The sequence below is a fragment of the Mycotypha africana genome (genome assembly GCF_025528875.1).
Source record: "Mycotypha africana strain NRRL 2978 chromosome Unknown BDF20scaffold_1, whole genome shotgun sequence".
Classification (NCBI taxonomy): domain Eukaryota; kingdom Fungi; phylum Mucoromycota; class Mucoromycetes; order Mucorales; family Mycotyphaceae; genus Mycotypha; species Mycotypha africana.
Window position 1 is genome coordinate 1,088,596 of NW_026515725.1, and position 15,625 is coordinate 1,104,220.

At 39.6% G+C, this 15,625-nt stretch overlaps 3 protein-coding genes across 3 annotated transcripts; 1 reads left to right on the forward strand and 2 right to left on the reverse strand.

Moving 5' to 3' along the window:
• The first annotated feature begins 9,572 nt into the window (after positions 1-9,572).
• On the forward strand, positions 9,573-11,122 carry BDF20DRAFT_843114 (linker histone H1 and H5 family-domain-containing protein). Its single transcript, XM_053079544.1, has 4 exons — positions 9,573-9,705; positions 9,858-9,876; positions 9,967-10,128; positions 10,318-11,122. The coding sequence occupies exons 1-4, from the start codon at positions 9,637-9,639 to the stop codon at positions 10,731-10,733; spliced, it is 666 nt and encodes a 221-aa protein (XP_052940424.1). The 5' UTR covers positions 9,573-9,636; the 3' UTR covers positions 10,734-11,122.
• Positions 11,123-11,265: 143 nt separating this feature from the next.
• On the reverse strand, positions 11,266-12,175 carry BDF20DRAFT_831233 (uncharacterized protein; the record flags this gene model as incomplete). The annotated part of the gene is made up of 2 exons (XM_053078428.1): positions 11,266-11,416; positions 11,673-12,175. The coding sequence occupies 2 exons, from the start codon at positions 12,173-12,175 to the stop codon at positions 11,266-11,268; spliced, it is 654 nt and encodes a 217-aa protein (XP_052940425.1).
• Positions 12,176-13,263: 1,088 nt separating this feature from the next.
• On the reverse strand, positions 13,264-13,925 carry BDF20DRAFT_908985 (uncharacterized protein; the record flags this gene model as incomplete). The annotated part of the gene is made up of 2 exons (XM_053083535.1): positions 13,264-13,706; positions 13,805-13,925. The coding sequence occupies 2 exons, from the start codon at positions 13,923-13,925 to the stop codon at positions 13,264-13,266; spliced, it is 564 nt and encodes a 187-aa protein (XP_052940426.1).
• Between the last annotated feature and the right edge of the window lie 1,700 nt (positions 13,926-15,625).

Genomic DNA, 15,625 nt, shown 5'->3' on the forward strand with positions numbered 1-15,625 from the left:
TCGCTGTTTTGTTTATCATATGAAGGAGTATAATTCCTATGATTATTACCACGATTGTCATTCGTATGAGTCTTGAAATTGCTGTTCTGCAGCTTGATGTATGCTGCACAATTATTTCTGTGTGCCAAACTGAACGGCTCTTTGTTGCAATAGTGGCAAATATTGGTCATAGACAACCTGTTATGAGGCGCCCAGCGAGATACATTACTGCCATTAGGACCATGCCTGAAAGTCTTTTGCATCCGAGGATTATGATCATCAGCTGCATGCTTACGTTTTCTATCATGATGTTTGATGGCATCATGACGACTCAAAGAATTATATCTCTTATTGTCACTGCTAACCACATCATTATTTGATGTTGGTTTCGCTTTCTTATCCCTTTTTAAACGTTGTGCGTAGCTGTTTTTGTTACCAAAAGACGCATAAACCTTTTTCAGTTCATTGCTGAGCATCACCTTATGTTGGTTGAAGAGTTCTGCAGTTTCTCTCCAGGTCGCAGGAAAAGGATCTGTATCATCAGATTTGCTGCCAGTGATAATGTTGATTTTATCAGATATAACTTTCCTAAACTGCTTTGGTAAACTGTTAAAGAATAACATTACAACCAACTTATTATCATTAACTTCCGTAAGCTCGTCAAAAAGATTTGTGAATCGGTCAACGTAGTCCCCGAAATCTTCATCAAATGTTGGTGATATACTGAGTAACCGTAATCCCTTTTGAAAGTTGGTTGTCTGTATATCAAAACTTTCAGTGATGAGTCGCTTCACTTGCGTCCAAGTGAGCTCCTCCTTCTTTTTTTCTATATTTTTCTTGTACCAACTAAAAACCAAATCAGGACATGCTGTGAATGACATACGTAATGCACTAAACCATTTATGTTCAATAGACTCATCTGTCATAAAATGAGTGAAGACACTTTCAAAAGTATTGAAAAATGCTTCTAATGATGGATATGATGTTCCATTGTCGTTTTTCTTTGGATCACCATTCTTGTTATTATGGACAAGAGTGGCGTCAATGCTGGTAATTCTGAAGTGCGGTATAACGCCTACAGGAATTGATTTTTTCATCAGATTGGTTGATATACCTTGCTGATGATCAGCATGGGCAGTAGGCTTAGCGCCTCCCCCCGATTGCAACATGTTGTATTGTTGCAACAAGTCATTGCGTTGCTGCGTTAATATTTGCAGCTTCATGCTGGTGCTTTTTATATCAGCATCATTTATAGCATCACATAACTTTTCATTTAGTCGCATGATTGTTTTGTTGAGTACTGATATGTTACTCTTTATGTTGACATTGAAGTCTAAGTCCTCTTCTTGGGGCTTGGAATTTTCTTCAACAGGGCTAGTTGCATTATCTGCATCACCCATGTCAACATCTTCCATGAGATCTCTCTCAATTTCTTCTTCCAATGTGAGTTCGAAGTTCAAAGGATTTTCGCTCCCACGCAGTTGTTGATCAATGTAGAACAACTTGGGTGAAGGTCTGCGACCAGAAGCAACGTCAACAAAGTCGGGTCTTTCATCCCCAGTTGAAATGTTGTTGTTGTTGCTGTTGTTACGTTCGGTGTTCATCGAAAAAAAATGTTGTATTTGCTTAATCAGAATTGGTAACGGTTGTAAGTCGATAACTATGAACTTAGGTGTCTTTATTGTTCTGCAGAAGAAGTAGAAAGATTATTTACTCTGTAAGGTCTGATGGAATTATATTATTTGAGGACGCGTATGCTAGTCACTAATTTCAGGCACAGATGCTTGATGTGTAACTTAGGCCTGTATCTTGTTCTATGTTGTACATATAACCTATATTAGATGCACTATAGATAGACAGCGGTGGAATGTATTCTCTACCTGGTTGTACGTACTTGAGTATTGTAGTTATCATCTCATCAAACACGTCAGCTACCTTATCTAGGAACCAACAGGTTATCTCTATGTAGTATATTCTATTTGGATTATCATGGCTCTATATGATGTTTTGTGTATACTAAAGCAGGATTGGTATATTGGGTATGTAGTCGTAGAATATATTGATTCAACAACCAGAACATAGTAGGTCACGGTACTGCTTTCTGTTCTGGAAATAAAGTATGGTTGGAGATAAAAAGGCTCAATCACTCTTTATTAATGCATAACAACTGTTCACGCAATCAAAAGAACACCATGCACGAATATTTCTTCCTACCTAACATCTTATAATCATTCCCACAGTATCTGAGCTACATAACGGTGGCGGATAGATATTGGATTACAGATGTAGCTGCATGACCACCCTGGTTTTGTCGGAATACACAATACAAACCAATCTGCTCTGGGATAGACGAATAATTATCTAACCTGAGGGAATACCTAATCTTTTACGGAAGCCTCTGACGTACTGACGTGTTTGGTGAGATAATAACTACAATACTCGAGTACGTACAACCAGGTAGATAATACAATCCATCACGGTCTATCTATAGTGCATCTAATATGGGTTATATGTACAACATAGAACAAGATACAGGCCTAAGTATAATAATTACACATCAAGCATCTGTGCCTGAAATTAGTGACTAGCATACGCGTCCTCAAATAATAATTGTCTCGTTCAATATCCATATAGGGACTTATGCCTCATAGATACAACACTTTGCGTAGGTTCGACCTGATTCTCTTTTGCAATTCGACTCAAGGTCGCAGTGGAGACGGCAGTAGCGGCTGCAATAGCTGTAGTATATGACAATTTATTATTGAGTTGAGCTAAAATACTTGTCTTTTCTCGTAAGGAAACGCTTCTCTTTCACTAAAGTTGGGATGATGTTTGCTGATGGACGTTAATGACAGACTGTGCTCGAATCAAACTTGGTGCTAAAAATGAACAGTTTGCATGAAGATAAAACCAAGAGCTTGGCTTAAATTGGCCATGTTGTAAAAGGCGACACTACACACTTTAGCAAGTGTTACATTGAGTAATTCTGAAGCGTTTGTAGTGAAAAGCATACCAAAAAATAGCGAATAGATACTATTTCGAATACAGAAAAATATAGAGCTTGTTTCTTAACTGATGAGGAATTTCAGATATCGAAGAATCATGAAACATTGCCACACTTTGGTGAGGCGGTGGGTCTGATTAAACGTAGTGACAATCCATAGAAATCAATGCTATCGCTGACGAGGAAGTAATTATCATCTGCATATGCTATACATGTAACCTGCTGTATCGACTCAAGAATATTTGAACAGTAGAAGTCTTTCAACTCTCTATCCTCCTGAAGTAAGAAAAGCAGAGATTCTAGTACTAAGTTAAACAAAAGAGGAGACAGTAGGTCTCCCTTGTCTGACGTATAGGCTCGGTGAAAACAACCATAAGGTGTTACCTGAACAGAAGTGCCAAAAATCAGCCTCTGAATGCAGGTCATAAACACCGATGGAGATCCAGACGGGCTGCACAACATGCTTTAAAAAGCTTGGGTTTACGCGATCATAAGCTTTCTCTTGGTCAAGTAGAAGGCCGATAGTCTACACATGCTTACGTCGTACCTGCTTAAGTATAAGGTTAAACCGCTTTTTGCCAATAATAAACCTATTCTATAGGAAGCCCTCTGAAATGTATTGCTATTTCGATGCATAATGCCAGCTAGCCGATGCGTTAGCATTCGAGAGAAGGCTTTGCCTTTACGTACAGTCAATTAGAGAAATTGGTGTACAATTCTGTAAGGGGTTCAATCATTCTTTTCCGGTAAAAGCCATATCCGTATGTCGTTCCCCTAGGCAGACAAAATGTCAATGCGCCGCTATTATGTGTAAACTGAAGAGTTATCGTAACCTATCGAGAGAGGCTAGAACCTAAACCATCCGCTCCAGGACTGCTTTGCTTGGGCGCTCTCCTATTCATTGACGATATACCCTCCATAGTAAAATGCACCCATCAGGCTTCAGACTCTCCTTCCTCGAGGTGATGAGTGAGCCGTATATTATTCAAATAACCGTCAAGAGCGTTAAGAGCCGTCAAGAGCGTTAAGAGCCATCAAGAGCTACTGGTTGAGCAGTCTACACACTGGTATAAAAGGTATGTATACTTCAATTCTGTAGCCGTTGTGAGTGTCCCATCCATTGTTGAAGGAGAAATTTCCTCCATTCACAGCCGGCATACATTGTCGAATGGCGCTTTGTCGATAGAGGCGTTTTACAATGAATGCGAGTAGTTTCCCTACCATCAAATATCTGCTTTAAGAGCGGCTATTACGGTTGGGTCCGCCATTCATGAGCGATGATGGCCTGTGACGGTTTCGACCGCAATAGCACTATTTCGCTGTTTTTCCAGTTGCTTTAGTGTAGTTGGTTCGCCAGTATAATTATTGTATCAATAAAACTATTTGGTTTCCATTGTTCCTCTATGGTTTGGTAATACTGGTACTGACAACCGGGGAAAACATTGAATGCACGGGGAATATATAGCGACGAAGATTTTTTGGATAGTTGCTAATGTGTATTTTATGTTATGCAATGACGATATAAGAAAAAAAAAATAAAAAAATAATAGGGTTGACACTTTGGATACAATAGATGATATACTTCAAGGTGCTTCCTTCATAAAATCAGTGTACCATCGTTCGAATTGCTTCGTCGAATGTTGAAGGCAACTTGAAGGTTGCTAAAGTAACAAAAGGACGGCTCCGTCAATCTTCCTTGATTATAACTGATATTGTAAAAGAGAAGCGTCCGAGCAAGAAGGATTCATCTGTGTGTTAGCACTGCCACATACGGCATATTGTAAAGTCTCCCCGACGTAAGAAGAGAGTCGATCACCGATGGTATTTTAGTCGGTCCATGTGCGCGTTAAAAAGTAGAGAATATTGTTCCCATGTCATTAAGTAGTGGCAACTGATGAAAAAAGCTCCAACTAGCATGGCGCGCGCCAATTCGGGTGAGCTAATAATTTAATTCAATTTTGCGTACATATGAATAGTTGATCGAGTTGAAAGGTTGTACTGAGCTTGTGCAATAATGTTGTTTAGTTCTGAGAAGAAAGCCCGTCGAGCTGGGTCTGATGATGTTGATGCATATATATTCTGGTTTCAAATAATTTGTCTGGATGAGTATAGCAAAGTTGGTATGTAGTAAATGAATAAAGGTTGGAAAAAGCTATTTGGTGTAATTGTGAGAAAGCGAGGATACGCCTACAAATTCAGTTCACTATGCTTGAATAGTAGTCTCTTAAGTGAAGTTTTATCCGTTCTTGAACGGCAGTTGTCGATGTATGAATTTCTTGGAGGCACGTTACATTCAATTTTTAAGAACTTTTATGTAATTGTTAGTGGTAGAAAAGTTATGAGTGGGTTTTTACGAAGCCATTTTGCACAGAGAGAGGTGTAACGATAAGAAATATTCCCTGTTGCCTTGTGGAGGTAAGTTGAGTGTTGAATGAATCATCGAGAAAGCAGCTCCCACTGCATTTCCGTCAGTCTGTTAACCGTGGATAGTGTTGCTTAAGCGTATCAAGCTCTGGGGTTAACCGTTGTAGCATAGCAGCTTTCTCCGTGAACAACATTCTTATCCAATTGTGAGACCCCCCAGTTTCCATATGCTGTTTGATATATGAATGATCCCACCACTTTCTCTTATATTGTAGTGGTTATTCATCAAGAGTTACATTCTTATCTGTCATGAAACTTTGGATGTCCATGTTATAGCACGTTGGCATGTTCTACTACGCTTGTGCCCAGCACTCCATTTCCAATTCGGCCTTCACATCAGGTTCAGGAATATAAATTGATTTCTCTCTTCCAGCAGAGTCGTCCACTATGGGAATCAAAGTGGGTTATAATGGAGGACTATCCTATTGAAGTAGGAATGGAACTCGATACTTTTACAACACTAGGCATTTTACGTGGTCTCTTTGGACTTGTGAGGTCGTTCGCTTGCCAGGGCACTCAAAGGCACGATGGCATCCATATTGACCATTGTAGCATCTAACAAGCACTTTTTGATTCTACACATTTCCAATTTGGTGTGGCGTGTCTTTATGAAAATATTTGCAGCAAGTAAACATTTTGTTCCAGGTGGATTGAGGAATCTTATCAACGTTTAGTGGTAAGGGCGGAAGGGACAACGCGTAAAACAGGTAGATACTTCAAACTGCATAAGTAGAATTCACAAAAAACCAGTGATAGGTTTCGTGACAATATTTAAAAGAATTAAAGTGGGATGGAAATCTTGAGAAAGCTTACAAAGAGGAAAGCATTGGAAGATCTATAGCTTTTACTTTAAGAATGGCCTGGCTGTCATCGATGGCTGTACAAGGGTGGGATGTGTAGTCTGGACTTTGAAAACATAACACCTGCACAGACGATATCATTACTGTCTTTTTTTGGTGAAGATAAAAATTCTGAGTATCTCATTTTACCATCCTCGGCAGTTGTACATTCATACACGTCAGGGTGTTGTTTTTTTCATCAACTACCATGGAGATCAGTGCATTGTTATTGCGGATAGAAGTAATATCTGGCAAGAAGGCTCGGAAGGTATTTCAGGAGAACAGATAAATTGGATACACGCGTACAGCTATAGTTTGTACTTTTGCCAAAATCATGAGCTTTAACGTGCCTTATGCATGGGCTCATGAACGTTTGTGGGTCAAGACTTTTGGCGTGCACAGTTAGTTGAGGTTCCGCTGGCGATGGAAGCTGGGGGCGGGAGGGGATCATAATCGGAGTTATGCCAGTGATGAATAAAAGTTTATCTGTTAGAATCTGTGCACAGTTGGGAAAATGTCTATAAATGGTATTTACAATCTACATCATTTAGACAGACAAGTGGATAGCTCCTATCTCAGAGTTCATAGTCTAACAATGAATTACTAAAAATGAACTATTTCTTGCAACACAATTCGGACATTGGTGATAGAGAGCGAGCCATTCTATTCATAAAGCTGACCGTCAATGGCTTACAGTCCGATTTTCAAGTAGATCGGGGAAACGCGTTGCTGTCCAGTGAGTCCCTCGATACCCATCTACTCACAAGTAGAACCCCAAAGCATTATTTGCTATTCAAAGTAAAAAATACTTTTCACTCTTTACTTTTTTTGAATGTTGGAAAGAAGAGTGCCTATAACTTCTTGTACCCATGGTGTGGAAATGATATATCCTACATTGTTCATATTCTAATGCTATAGAGTAACCGTAGTATAGTTACAGAATAAATTATGTTTGTTGAATGGCAACTTGCTCAACGTTCATAAGAGGTAGCTATCTCATATAATAATTATCACTTACTTTTCTCTCTTTGTTATCGCTCTTTACATCTATTATTTCAGCGGTAATAAGGAGTGATTATCTCGTACAACTACACGATGCTGCCAACTCAACATTACACATAATCTACAGTACACATGATACTGCAGTTTACGTAATTTCTATTTATTTTCTGGCCTGCAATACTGCCATCATTCACTAAATAAAATGAATTCTAATCTTTATGATGATATCACTCAAGCTCAAATTCGACAACATCTAACAAGTATCTATTGACGGTATCAATGATACCCGCTATGGTACCGTGATTTACATGGTAAACTACTTTATCGCTTTTCCTCTTTTCTTATAGCAGTACTGCCCCAGTCTTTTTTTTTTTCTTTTTTTTTTTGTGAGCTCTTTTCTCATTCATTCCTGTGGTTATCGCAATGTTAGATCAACGTTAGCTATTTTATTGCCCTGGTCATATTAAAAAAAAAAAAAAAAAGTACCAACCTATCTGATCATGGTGGTGATTGTTGTGTTGTTCCTAGATACGGCCTGCTGGTGCTGTCGAGTGCTTTCATTGCCCTCGTTTGATTGCATATCGATGTATGTAAATGAAGTTTTTGTTGCAGGGAAACTACGGCAAAAGAAGGGCATGAAAAGCACCCACTCAACGGAAATACACTCGGCGCTCCCCGACTTCTCCACGAAAAAGGTCGGGGGGCCTATTTTTTTGATCTGCTGGTTTGTTTGTTTTTTTTCAAATCCGCAAAAAAACGAATATCTTGAGGATGACTCAAGTGAGCATAGAAATGTACTTGCGTAGAGAAGGGGACGCATGACTCTCCCTTGTTCCTTTTCAACGCAGAAAAAATCAAAAATAAGCTACTACTAGATGTTGTGTCAAAATGGATGGTTTGAACTGTAATTTTTAAAGAAAGGAAAAAGAAGCCCGGGCAATCCTTCTGTTATTGACTTTTGCAAGAAGAGCAGGTATCTTGGGATGGAAAAGCAGCCCACATTAGGCATTGATCTTAGTTTACATATCATGTTCTATAGTCAAAAAAGATGATGTTCTGTATATGTAGAATGAACAATAGAGCAAACATGGTGCATAACCCACACATTTTTCCAAGTATTTTTTTTTTTTTCTCTAAATAAAAATGAAGATAGGATTACATCAATAATAGAAAAATGCAGAGTTTTCCATGCTCTGTAATATCAAACCAGAGCAATCCAAGAGCATTCCAACGTAAAAAACTAGATGCTTATAGAGATGAAAAAGTCAAGTGACAGTAAAAAAATCATCCTCTCTTTGCTCCTGTCATGTATTACGTATTTTTTACTTGGCACAATAGACTGGCAGCAACAACAAACTTATCTCAGAAGCCAATGTGGAATACTGTTATAACAGCGATAGATGTTATAAGAGAAGAGAAGAAGAAGAAGAAGAAAAAAAAGCAGGCCTTTTCGTTAATCTAAAGAACGGGGATAGCGGGAAAAAAGAAAGAGCTTGGAGAGGAAGAATGAAAGGCAGCCATCGTATTTCAAGAACTAGCGTCAACATGGGCAATATGGGTATCAGCAGATAGAGAAAAACGTGTACTTTTGCTTACATTGATTGTTTTATGGCTTACTCTTTGAAATGAAAGACAAGATGCGCTACAAAAGTCATTACTTGTAGTTTTTTTTTTTTGGTTTTTTCTGAAAAAAAAAAAATTTTCCTCCCACAAAAAAAAAAAAAGCAGGAAAAAAAAATTCTTCATGAAAGATGGTGGGTTCTCTTACAAAATTGCTAAAAGTCAACCTTGGACACCCAAGGAAAGCTTTAGAAAAATCTCCATAATGAATTTACGTGGCATCCATGTGGTACTTTTGTTATTTTTATTTTGAGTTCGTATTGTAGTTGACAGTGTCATTCAAAAGAAAGAAAAACATGTCGAGTTGAGAAGACGCCCAACCAAGATTTCCTTTTTTGGGATACCCTTTTTCAAAAAAGGGCTGTTGAAGGCTATAACATCGACAAAAACAGCTGAAAGTTGGCAGAAAACTAGTTCAGACTTATGTTAAAAAGCCTGCCGAGTATGCGTGTCTAAAGATGTATGGGGATCAAGAAAACGGAAAGCATGAATCAGTTGGATTGTCATTTTTCAAGAAGTTTTATGAGCGCGTCCTTTTCTTTTTTTTTTTTTTTTTTTTGTTATGAGAAATAATAAAAAAAAAATTAAAGCAAGATCATTGATTGGTTCTTTATGAGAGAAAAAATGGGATTTCAAAGCCAGCCCAGATATTTTCCTTCATTATATAAAAGGTACTTTGTATCTCCATTTTTTCGAATTCCCTTTTTTTTTTTTTTTCTATTTCTTTTTTTACTTTTTAAACATTTTATCTATTACTCTATTATAACAATGGCTGCCTCAACCGCTACTGCCTCTGCTCCCAAGAAGACTGCTTCCAAGAAAGCTGATCATCCTACTGTAAGATAGTCATTTGATTATAACAGGATTTTTTTCCAGTGACATACGACATAGGGTTCCATGATGATTAACAGAATCCCCCCTTCCCTCCAAAAAAAAAACCAACAATTCCTCTTCATTTTTATTTATGATCTGTATTTGCCATCACTCAGTATGAAGTTATGATTGCTGGTAAGGACCACTGTTTTCACGAGGATGCTATGAGGGTTATATTTGCAGGGAAAGATAAGGGATACTTACAACGCGATCTCTTCTGAATAGATGCCATCGCTGCTTTGAAAGAAAGAAGAGGTTCTTCTAGACCTGCTGTCAAGAAGTACATCTTGGCCAACTTTAAGGTGAATCCTGGTGCTCACTTTGACTCTCAAATTGCTGCTGCTATCAAGCGTGGTCAAACAAAGGGTATCTTTACTCTTCCTAAAGGTAAAGAACTAGAAATGGATCAAAAAAAGTGATGGGTAGTAGTCCAAGGGGATGAGGAGAAAGAGGGACATAGAGATAGGCAATGGATATGATCTCATCGGTCGAGAGAGAGAGAGAGAGAGAGAGAGGACATGAAAATGTGTGTCGGAACGGCATGGCGCTAACCAAACGATGGGTTCGTTTGAATAGGTCTTTCTGGTACCATTAAATTGAACAAGGCCAAGAAGGATACTGAAAAGAAGCCTGCTGCTACCAAGAAGACGGCCGCTGCCAAGAAGGCTGCTGCTACCAAGAAGGCTACCTCTGAAAAGAAGACAGCTGCTGTCAAGAAGGCGGCTGCTGCCTCTCCTGCAAATAAGAAATCTACTACCGAGAAAAAGACCACGACGACTGCCAAGGCTCCTGCCAAGAAGACTGCAGCTGCTGCTAAGAAGACCACGACGGCCAAGAAGCCTGCTACTAAGAAATCCACGACTGAAAAGGCTGGTGTTAAGGCTCCTGCTAAGAAGGCTGCTGCCACAAAGAAGGCCGCGGCTGCTCCCAAGAAGGCTGCTGCTACTAAGAAGGCTACCACTACCAAGAGAGCCGCTGCCTCCAAGGCTTAAATCATCTTTTATTTTATTTTTTCTTAAGCAAGATCCCTTTTTTAATTCCTTTCATTGGTTTTCTCCCTCATTTACCCTTTTTTCTTTTTTTCGTCGTCTTCTTTCTTTACCCCCCTTCCTTCTTCTTTATTTCTGTAGTATAACGAAGGGGCTTTCATTTTTTTTCTCTTAATTGTACAGTTCATCATTGTTTTTAATTCTAACTTTCTTTTTTCAAACAGCCCAAAAAAACATGATTTCTTTCTATATCCTTACGATTATTGATGATTGAAAAAAAAAAATTTTTTTTTTATCAATAAATCGTTTTGACACATTTGTTATATCCTCGAATGAGAAGAAAAAAAAAAAAAAAACTGCGCGCACACTTTTTGACGCGCTTCCCTTCCATCAAAAAAAAAAAAAAATACAACTTTTACTTTCCTTATTAGCTTGACTTTCGCACGAAATGGCTATTCAATTGAGACTCTATTACAATTAAAATTCAGACTCATTTAAAAATTTATTTTGGATGAAAAGTATAGTTTTTGGGATCCTACCTTTTCTGTCGCACCTGCTGGGTGGCCTTTAAATGAAACCACAATCCTTGTTCTTCATCCCCGTCACCAAAAATGACGAATGGAATTTTCTTGCAGTCTTCAAAAAATGGAGCAGCGGTCCATTTGTTAACAGTCTTTGCTTTGTATCTGCAAAGGACAGGTTCATGTATTTATATAGTTATCAGTTACTGTTGAAGCAGTAGTAATGAATGCGCACCTTTTTTGCGCAGCTGCTTCTACATTCATCGTTCACTTCTTCTCTTGTCCTTCCTTCCTTTCTGCAGCCCTCTGTCCTTTTCTTGCATGTACCTTACTCTTCGTTGCCTTGCTTCCTCTCGGCAAACTTTCTTTTACGCCGTTTTATTCTTGTTGGTTTTTTTTTTTTCTTTTTCTGGGGATATACTTTTTGCCTCCATCCAGAAAGCATGTTAGCGAGCTCTTCGTTGGCTCTTTGACGGGCCTTGATAGTCGTTCAATATGAATTTGGCAGAGTGGAAGCCATAAAATGCATGTAAGCTTTGGATATGTCTCACTACATAAGAAAGGTACAGCTTCTATTGTATTTCGGAGGGAACAGTCTTGCACGTCGGTAGATGGGTCTCCATTTCTTTCATGCCAGTTGCAACCTTCTTTTCCATCTACGACCCTTGCACGTCTGTTATATCCAGCCATTTGAGCGCGCTCCTCTTTGCTACATGCGCGCATTTGATGCCTATCTGTGTTGTAACCAACGACAGCTGTGACTATCTCATGACGCCTTGGATCTACAGCTATCGGCATGAAATACTTGTTGATTTCAGCAGGAGTAACATCCTCAAGAGTGAGTGTAGCTGTTGCAACTTTTTTCTTGACGGGAACGGGACAAACAAAAAGGTGACAGCAAAGCCATCTGTGTGTATTACACATTTGAACATGTCCTTAGAGTTGGCTGGAGCTCTGACAAGGTCTTGTAGGCTATGTGAACAACAGATGCTTGTTCATGTTATTAGGTACTCAGTTACAAACAAAAGATGTACAGTACAGTCGTTGTAAGTAGCTCGTGATGAGATCTTATTTTAATCTACCTGATGATCCACTGTGAACAGTTCTTTCATCATTCTTTAAAGGATATAACTAGACTCTGATAAAAAAAAAGGGGGAAAAGGTACCCACAATCTCGACAGATTTCTTTGGACACGTTTTATTCATCGAAACACGGTTTATTTATCACTTCATCAGTTACTGACAAGAAACAGGCGTTCAACTTGATGTATACAATCACCTATTGTTATTGCTTTTCTTAAAGGGAAAAATGACACTAAAATGACACGATATTAGATCAAGAGAGATGCTGAGCAGTCAATGAGAATACAGGATGGTGAGTCATTGACATAGAATACAACTGGACAACCAGTTCAAATGGCAGCCAAGTAGGTAATTCTTCTGGGCCCGATCAAACAACGGAAACTTACTGCAACAAATGCGTGCAAAAAGAGGCGGGCCTCAGATGTTGACTACAAGTGTCCAAATGTAAAAAAGTAACTCGTCCAAAAATAATGACTTGGAATTTTCTGAATGAAATCCATCAGTCTATCCAATTTTGGGTACAAAAAAGTCTAAATGAAAACCGAACATACTGTAGTAATGTATTTTTTTTTTTTTTTTCTCCTTCCCTTTCAACTCCCTTTTCTCCCCTTTGTACGGCTCTTAAAATGTCACTATGGTTACCAAACATAAAAGCAAAAAAAAAGAGATATGCAATGCATCTCAGCAAAAAAGAACTCGCCACTAACAATAACAACCACCGATAGACTGTATCACCAAGATAAATGACAGGATGTGAATGCTTCTCTACGCCCTCTCCTCTCCTCTACGAAAGGCTTTAGTGTAGGCAGCCAAAGGCCCACTCCCCAACGGGCGTGTGCTTGAAGAGAGGGCCATGTAAGAAGGTGTTGTATGAGCGAATTGCTTCTGTGAACAGTCTACTCGAGAGAGTTTTATGATAGTACATGTCATTAGGATGCATAGGGGTGGGTGCTACTGCGAGCAGATGGCATGGCTTGTTGCGAAAGATAGAATGTGAAGTTTTCGGGAGATGAGGTGGGTGCAGATGCTGCTGTCCAGTGAGTATCATGGTGGTTGAATTTCAACTTGTCAAAGGAGGACGTAAGGAGGGTTGTGTTGAGCACTATCTTCTCTCTCTCTTTTTCCTTTGGATCGCGTATCACAGAAGCAGTGGTCGTAGGATGGGGGTGGGGGCGAGATAGGGGAAGAGGAGGAGGAGGAGAGGAAGAAGAAGGGAGCGGGCCTCCATGAGGAGGATGGATCGACAGCACGAGTGACTTGGAAAAAGGGCATAGGAAAGACGGCACAGGCAGGGTAGGCAGCTGGGAGAGGGTAGACGTTGTTGTAGCAGCAGCAGCAGCAGCAGCAGCAGCAACAGCAGCGACAGGTGTCGCTACACAAAACAATGTAAAGAGAGCGCAAGGTGTCTTTTTGGAATAAATCTATGCGCCGAATCCTCCGCCAAAGTAAAAAGCGGCAGTCCATCTCTACCAAGCCCATCCCTGTGATTCCGTTTAAACCGTAGTGTCTGTTTCAACGTCAACGACCCGTTGGCTATGTTGCGTAGATCGTGCAAGCTGGCCGTGCGAAACTCTTTAGCCGAGGACCGCATCATGGCTGTCTGTCGTCATGTAGGAGAACAGGGAGGATGGCCGCAACATGACTACAACTACTACTATCGACATGCTGTACTGAATTATTCCACAAGAGACGATGTCATTTAGATAGACATTCCTGAGATGATTGCTCCGCTAGAAAGCTATAGAGTGATCGATGCGAAACATTCCTGAGGATAGAATGGAAAGTCATCAATACAATTTTCAGATAGTCGAGCACAACAAAGATCCATTGTCAAAAAGATCGAAACAACGAGAGAGAGGATTCAGTGGGATGATCTATTTTCAGCCCCCCCCCCACCCAAAAAAAAAAGCAGATAAAGAGTCCATTTACTGTGAGGCTATTCTCAATGGGATGACGTTGACATAAAGACGACGATAAAGAAGCCTCATCTGAAGCCGTCTTGGGGTAAATCAGACAGTATTGCTATTGCTTTGACTGTCCATGAAGGGCGCGCGGAGAAAGACGGCCATCCTGCAGATCTCATTTTAGTAGGGTGGCTATTCTTGGGTCGACCCCTCTTTTTATGTTGTATATCTCTGCATGTGTCTGCTTTTATCTGTGTTCACACAACGACGACGACAAGGTCGATGGACTATGTGTGTATTTCAGATATAAATACCATAGGACGGGTCTTTTTCTTTTTGCCAAACCAAGAATAAAAAAAAATTCCCCGACAGCCTACCATCACAAGCCAAGTGTGCCTTTTGACAATGATTTTATAGAGCAAAAAAGCATTCAACATAGATCAGCCCCCTCTTTTTTTTGTTTTCAAAGAAAGGATAACATAGCTCGGGGGGGGGTCTCTTACGCATGCAGCAGAAACATGGATTTTATTTGATCTCTTTTTAGAAACCTCATTTGTAGCGAGTGTTGTTGTATTCGTCGGTCACAAAAGTGTGCCTGAGAGACGAGACGGATAGTCAGGATACAACAAGGGCGGTCAATGGTGAATGTGAATGTCTGTTTCTGAATGGGTTGCGGGGTTTGTCACTGTTGTAGTAGCAGTGTCAGGCGTGTGGATGGTAGTATCATTCATAGATGCTTGTAGTAGCAGGAAGGGGTCCTATCATCGAAAAAAAAAAGAGCGGGGAAAAAAAAAAAAAAAAAAGTAAACTTTTTTTTCATCTAGGAGAATTTCTTCTAAAAAGATAATTTTCCGAAGAATTATTTTATTGCTCGTATGATGTCACACGCTAACAAAACATACAATGACATGTGGTGATCCTACAAGGTAGGATAGATCGTTACTATGGATACGGTGGAGAAGGGTGTGGCGAATGACGGTACAGACAAGGAAACGCGGATCACACTTTTTGAACGCGTAAAATCAATGCCTTGCCGGTCTATTGGATAAAAATGAAGCATGGGCTACTTGCTAGCCTTCTTTTTCCAATCAAGTACAACCCTAAAGCCTTATTACAATAGAACAATACAAAAATAAGTAGGGAAAAAAAGCTCAGCTACTCATGTTGGTTCAATTTTTGCAACTCTTTTCTTTGGATGGTATGAATTCCTATATCATGTGCGTTTTGTAGGAGGGGAGGAATTTGAAATTCTTTCATTCTTGGGAAAGGCTCTTTTTATGCCAAGTGATTCCATTTGTTTGAAACGCTGCTAAGACTATGTGGCGCAAAGATCAACAAGCATTCCAAGACGAATCTATACAAAAAGACGCTTTTCTGAATGTTGCAA